The sequence below is a fragment of the Triticum aestivum genome, chromosome 1D (genome assembly GCF_018294505.1).
Source record: "Triticum aestivum cultivar Chinese Spring chromosome 1D, IWGSC CS RefSeq v2.1, whole genome shotgun sequence".
Classification (NCBI taxonomy): Eukaryota; Viridiplantae; Streptophyta; class Magnoliopsida; order Poales; family Poaceae; genus Triticum; species Triticum aestivum.
The window spans coordinates 124,359,913-124,367,070 of record NC_057796.1 but is presented as its reverse complement, the minus strand read 5'-3'; the positions used below and the strand labels follow the sequence as shown (position 1 = coordinate 124,367,070).

Here is a 7,158-nt window from a genome sequence, read left to right as displayed (position 1 = left end):
GAATCGACACACCCAGAAGTTTAATCACTTAAAATTCTTCATAATATACTGACACAACGTGTGAGGCATCATCTAGTAGTTAAATAAAATCAAGGCATCATCTAGTAGTTAAATAAAATCAAGTATACGTCCAACATCACAAACATAGATTAAGAGGAACCAAAATGGCTAATACAACATGGTGGACCGGCTAAAACCCCATAGGGCCACATAACTTTATACGGATTACTCACTACATCTTTACCCTTCTACTAGTCCTTCCCTAAGAATAAGCCTCGCCGCTTGCCAGCTCAGCCCTTCCTCCCGCACGCTGCCAAGCACTGTCGCTGCCATGGGCATTGCCCAAGACGGCATAATTGCGATACCGCCACAAGCATCAAAGAATCAACATGATGGCTAAATATGCATCTGCGGGGAGCTGCCTTTGTGGCTCCTTGTCGACCCACCAATCCACCAAATCCGCATCAATCTCGGGGATCAGTGTGCCTTACCCCAACGAGTAAGGGTCACCGTCCAAACCTCCTGAGCAAGCACACAACCAAGAAGAACATGTTGCAAGTCCTCCGGCCCTTGGTCACGGAAGGGGCATAGCGTCGGGTTGCATTCTCCCAATAAACAAAGCATCGCAGACAAATCTAGCCGAGAATCTACCGTCCTTCTCCCACGCCAATTGCAGGTTGTCCTTCGCATCAGCGTAAAACTAAAAGCCCCCAAGCAAAGCTTCGAGTTGAAGGAACTCTACAATCACTTTCCCTGCCATGTTTGGGCACACATCAGTCCACTATCCATTGTCAATGAGTCCATCCCTAACCAAAAGAGATCGGACAGTTTGCTTGTCCACACGGGCAAAGAGATGCAGCGCAAAGTCTCTGACGCAACCATCTTCGTGCCAACAATCCTCCCAAAAGAGGGTCTCCGTCCTTTCCCTGACCGTGGATTTCATAGCCCCATAGAAAAAGGCTATGGCCTCCTCGAGGACTTGCATGTTAAATTCCTTCCATGGTTTCTCGCCGACTACCCTATCCATCCATGGCCATCTATTCCAGAGAGCCAAGTTTAGTAATTGCAGGTTCGGCAAACCTAGGCTACCTATCCTCTTCGGCAAACATACCTTGTCCCAGGACACAAGGCAATGGTTGCCCTTTACGTCCATTCTTCCGACTAGGCAGGGAGATCTAACGCTAGAATCATGTGCACCGGCATCGTTCTGAGCGTGGTTTTGACGAGCAGAATCTCACCACCATGGAATAGAATGGAGGCACGCCATCGCCGATCAACCACATTGTCCACTAGATTGTTGTAGTTGCGTCGTCCTAGTTTTCCTTAGCCTCAAGGGAACCCCGAGATACTTGCATGGGAAGGGGAGGATTGGACAGTTGAGCTCCTACCTGGCAACCTCGCTCTCCTCTGAACTACATTTGATGAGGTGGGCGGAGCATTTGGGAAAGATTTGCGCATAGCGCCGAGGCCACCTGAAAGTCACTCGCCATGATGCACTAACTTTAAAGTTAGAACGTTCACTTGAGACGCGGCTGTTCTAATCCCGAGCTCATGTGAGCTCGGATGAACATTAAATAAAAAAATAGTAGAAATAAAAATTAAAAAATTCTGAATTTCTATTATGTGAAACATTGACAAAAAGAATTGTTGGCTTGCAAAATTGCATCATCGCATGACATTCGTGGAAATCGTGGCAAAAAAAATCGAAGCATTTTGGAGCATCGATTTTTTTACCACATTTTCCACAAATGTCATTTCATGATGAAATTTTGTAAGCTATGAAAACATCTGTCAATGTTTCACATAAAAAATAGAATTTTCTGATATATTTTTTTACTGTTCACCCGAGTCACATTAGCTTCGCTTAGAATAGAACTTTCGCGTTCACTCGCTAACTTTTCCACTTATTTACGAGGAAAGTAGCACCGATATTTAGCAGCACCCACTTGTAGACAACCATTGATCGTCCATTGAGGATGCAAGATGGAACTACATACGGATTGGCTGCCCATAATTGGTCTATATATTTTTAGAATGGACATATTTGTCTTGTGGGGGTACGCATAAGCTCTGGTAGAAAGCCAAACAAATACTAGTGGGGAGAGGCTCTTGTTAATTGATTTAGTTGTAACAACTCATTAAACTAGTTAGATTTGTTCATCGATCACGTACGTCACCGCACAAATCAAGAGCGCCCAACCTACCCACCCACCTAGCTCATGAGCAACATATATAGCAAACTAGCTCATCGGCGGAGGCCTGTCTGGCCGGCCGGCGACCGAAGACGAAGAGACCCTGCGAGATCTGGCGGAGGGCGATGGCGGCAAGTGCCCCGCCGACGTTCTCCAGGGGTCCTACTTCATGTTAGACTGTATTTTGTATAGAACTTCTGTGTATATCCGTATATTGTATTTGTGTACAATATGTACCCTTATATATAAAAGGAGCCACACCCGCATTAGGGTGTCGAGCAGTTTCCCACAAATCATAATTGTTTACGTGGTATCAATTTAGGTTACGAACATGTCTTCCGCCGCCGCTACTGTCCCGATCCCATCTGCACCGGTGGCCGCCACCGCTGCCCCGCCCGCTGTCCAGCCATTATAGAAACCGACTGGGCAAGCCTGGCTACAGAGTTGCAGCATCTAGTTTTACCTCGGTCGGCGATACTTGTTGACATCAAAGACATGGCGGAAAATTGCTCCTCCTAGTGCGTCAGGGCTATCAGCAGAGATTGCAATAGGCTGGCGCACGGACTAGCGGCACATGCTAGAACTATTGGGGATCAGATCATGTTGGAAGACGTCCCAGCCCAGCTCCAGGATGTTACTATGTAATGATCGCATGATGCTGAGTTTGTAATGAGTGTTTTTACCCTACGACTCTGAGCTTGCACGTCGCCTGACCAACCTCCAAATGCATATGCATAAGTTTGCACGTCGCCGGACCAACCTCCAACTGCATATGCATATGGAGCACGCTCTCTATGCAATATGTCAGGCCGTAGATATCATGACTTTACACACTCCATATGCAATACGACGACAACAGATATGTCACTCTGCTAGAGTTGCGCTCCATATGCAATATGATCTGCAAATATGACGACGTGCTCATATGCCGACTACATACATGGCGGTCAACTAGAGTTGATGTAAGGCTGGCTTCCACAGTGACGACATAAAGCTCGCTGGCGGGATCAGGCGCAGGAATACCAGGCTGGCTTCCACAAGGAAGACAAGGCGAGAGAGACAGCGGCCAAAGGAATACTAGCATAGATTTAATCGGGAAAACTAAGCTGTCTAAAACATTCAGTGCAGGTCCTCAGCTACCGTCATCTGAAAATGGACCTTTTCAGGAATGGACTGCCCTCAAATTCATCATCTAGATCAAATAAATTATTAAGGCGAAGGATAGCATAAGATTCAAGTGACCCGAAGTTGCAGCATACACGCCCTTGCGACACTGAAATTTTGTCAGTGGGCATATCAAAGTGTAGTAGATCAAATCATCTCCATGGAGCAAAAGCTCACAAGTGTAGCTCAGATCAGTATTATGGTACCAAAACAGCAATCGAGGGTCGGCATGTATGTGGATAGAATAGTTTGAAGATTGCTTAGTATCAAGAAGACCCCTGCTTTGATGCTCAAGCTTGATGTGGAAAAGGCTTTTGATACAGCCTCGTGGGAATTCCTCCTAGCAGTACTGTCAACCAAAGGGTTTGACGGGAGATGGAGAGATTGGATTGCTGTGCTGCTAGCCTCATCGTCGACTAGGATACTGGTAAACGGCGAGCTCTATGAAAAGATTACTCACCAGCGAGGGCTCCGCCAAGAGATCCATTGTCCTCTAACCGGTTTGTGCTGGTATTGGATACTCTTGCGGCCATGCTCAAGACTGCTGAAGAAGCTGCGGTGTTTACCTCTCTTGGTCCCAATATCCCCAGGATTAGGGCCTCTTTCTATGCCGATGATGTGATCCTTTTCATTGGTCCGCACGCCTATGACATTCATGCTACGAAGATCATTCTTGATATCTTTGGTTATGCGAGTGGCCTCAGGACCAACTATGCAAAGAGCTCCATTTTCCCTATCCGATGTGACAACATTGATGTCTAACAGTTGACTGCGGAGCTGAACTGTTCGCTCAAGGAGTTCCCATGCACCTACTTGGGCATGCCTGTTCGCTCAAGGAGTTCCCATGCACCTACTTGGGGATGCCCTTCGGATTCAAGAGATTGAAGAGGGTCCATTATCAGCCCATTTTTTATTAAGCTTCAAGGCTGTGTACAATAGACCCAAAGCGGTCGAACCCTTCCCCGGACCCTGCGCTAGCGGGAGCTACATGCACCGGGCTGCCCCCTTTCAAGGTAAAAACAACTTCATGGAACAAGTTGAACTTGCCTTCCAACTAATGGCCATTGACCCCCCCCCCCCCCCCCCTCCCAATTTGGCTGGTGAAAAAGTTTGAAATGGGTCACAGGGGTTTTCTTTGAGCTAACAAGGCCGAGACGTCAATGGTAGGTGACTGGTGAACTGGAAACAGCTCTGTCTCATGGTAGGTGTCTGGTGAACTGGAAACAGCTCTGTCTCTAGTGCGCTTGTGGCAGGTTGGGTATTCCGAAACCTTCTCCTAAAGAGTGATGCACTTCGTTGTCGTTGGGTATGGCTGTCTTGGATGGACAGCTCGAGGCCATGAATAGGGCTGCCTTTGCCTGTGAATGCTGCCGTCAAGTCCCTGTTTGTGCTTCCATCAAATTCAACATTGGCGACGGTGCGGCAACCCAATTCTGAACAGATCCTTGGTTAAATAAAACAAGTTTCAGCATAAGATACCCGGAGCTGTTTCGTCAATGCACGTTGCGTAGGATCACAATTAAAGATGCCTTGGCACAGGACAAATGGCTGCATCACTTCAAGGCTGATCTGACTGCAGCTTCCTTACTCCAGTTCTCGGGGATGTGGAACAATCTCCATCAGTTTCAGCTCACCACCGGCCAGCCGGACTCATTGACATGGATCTGCACTGCTAATGGCACCTACAGTGCTAGCTCGGCCTATGCTCTGCACTTCTCAGATTGTATCAAGCCACCTTTTGCCAAGATGGCCTGGAATTCTGATGCTCCACCCAAATGCCAATTCTTCACTTGGCTAGCTTGGCAAGGCCAGTGCTGAACTGCGGATAACCTTGCCCGCCATGGCTGGGACCATGACCCCAGGTGCTTGATGTGCTTAACTGCTGCTGAACCCTCACTGCATCTTTTTACGATCTGTCCTTTTGCTTCAGAGCTATGGCGTCTAGTATTGGACAAGTTGCAGCAACCGGCTAGTCTCATTCCAGCAAAACCTGATGGTACTCTGACTGCTTGGTGCGACCGTAGCTCCTTGGGTCTCACTCAAGATGCAGCCAAGTCCCGGAGATCAATCGTGGCGCTCGTTGGTGATCAATCTGGAAAGAAAGGAATGAATGTGTCCTCAGGCATCACTCATGCTCAGTCACCACTTTGTTCCTGAAACTCCAGATGGAGGCTCAGATGTGGACTGAGGCTGGCCAGATGCGTGTCCTACTGCTTGCCGGCCATCCTCGTGAGCCTGATTAAATGCGAGATTGCCTGTTTCCCCCTTTGTTTTCTTTCCTCCTTCTTTGGGAGCATTTCACTCAGGTTTAGTGCCTGGGCTTTAAAACTCTGTTCCTATCCTATCTATTTGTATTGAAAGCAGTGTAAACTGCCTTTTCTCAGAAAAGATGTCATCAAAAGCTGCAAGTTTTCCCAAGCATTACTACAGATAGCAAATGATAGTTGCAGCTTAAAACCCTCTTGTCTATCATAACAGCATTGCGCCAGTCACATTATGCTCCATTCATTCACCACGCACCTACATATCTGAAGTTAACATGTCTATCCTATCTCCCTGGCTCCTTGCTCAATTTTTTTCAAGAAGAAATTATCAAGCAAGGCATATGCAAATATGACCATCCTTTTTAACTGTTAACCTCAATTAATAATATCACAATTGGCACAGGAAAAAATTACAGGCTTCGCTCTTCTAATTTAATTCTGAGGCTCCATCAATCCAGAATGAACATAAATACCAATTTTGCTCGTGCAAATTGTATGCGACCAATTTCAATTTGCATCCGCATGGACAATTAGCTCCAAATGTAATCTCCCACAACAGGAATAAAGTGCGGCCTTAATTTTATTTCCCAATCAGAATATCCAGGAACTACTTTAGGAACATATAAGTACTAACTAAAACAAAGATCGCCAAGATTTGCTCCCAAAAGAAAAAATCTCTGACCTCGATGCGCTCGGCCTGGAGCAACCACTACTCCTCGAGCTGCTTGAGCTCGGCCTTGAGCTGCTCCATCTTGAGCCCCATGGACCGGCGGAGCGCGTCGGCGTCTGCGGGCGGGACCCGCGCGAGCAGCGCGTCGAAGGCGCCGAGGGCCTCACCGGCCGCGTCGCGCGCGCAGGCGGCCTCCTCGTTGAAGTACACCGTCTCCTTGCTGTCCATGGCAGCCTCAATCTCCTCCCGCGCTTCGGCGAACTTGCGGTTCACCTCGTCGACGTCCTTGCCGTAGTCCGTCGAGAAGGCGCGGCGTTGTGCAGGGAGGATGAGGCCCCGCGGAGAAAGCGGCAGTGGAGGTCTGGCGTTCGTCAGGGGTTGCCGAGCGGCGGTGGTGGGGCGGAGGAGATGGGCGGCGGCGCGGAGGAGGACGCGAGGGTTTCGGTGCATCCTCGCTTGCGGGGGTAGTTTCTCTTTCTCCTTCTCCTTCCCTGTCGGTATTCCGGGCATCTTCAACAATATACATCAACCCAAATTACAAGTGCCACAATTCGTATCACTCGGTTTTTCGATGACATTTTCAGTCACGTAATAGCAAATTTGGTAGGGTATATCGTAAGTTTCGTCAAAAATAAACTAAAGCACGAAAATTGTCATGCTTGGCATCTAAGGTTATCACCATCGCGTTCATTAAACTTGCTATCCAAAATGTTCGGAGTTGTCGTGTTCTCGTACTTGACACTCGGTATTTATCAGGGTCCTACATCAAAACGAACACGGCAAATGTTCGTGCAACATGTCCACGAATAGTTTTAAGAGAGTTGGCCATCCAACCCGATGCATCAAATAAAATTGGATAAAAATATTT

General features: G+C 47.7%; 1 protein-coding gene across 1 annotated transcript; it reads right to left on the bottom strand.

Annotated features, from left to right (window-relative positions):
- Positions 1 to 5,962: 5,962 nt before the first annotated feature.
- Positions 5,963 to 6,815, bottom strand: LOC123180714 (embryogenesis-like protein). Its single transcript, XM_044592828.1, has one exon. It carries the CDS (start codon positions 6,798 to 6,800, stop codon positions 6,330 to 6,332), a length of 471 nt encoding a protein of 156 aa, XP_044448763.1. The 5' UTR covers positions 6,801 to 6,815; the 3' UTR covers positions 5,963 to 6,329.
- Between the last annotated feature and the right edge of the window lie 343 nt (positions 6,816 to 7,158).

Coding starts and splice junctions, on each gene's coding strand:
- LOC123180714 (XM_044592828.1), bottom strand. CDS start 6,800: ATGCCCGGAATACCGACAGGGAAGGAGAAGGAGAAAGAGAAACTACCC.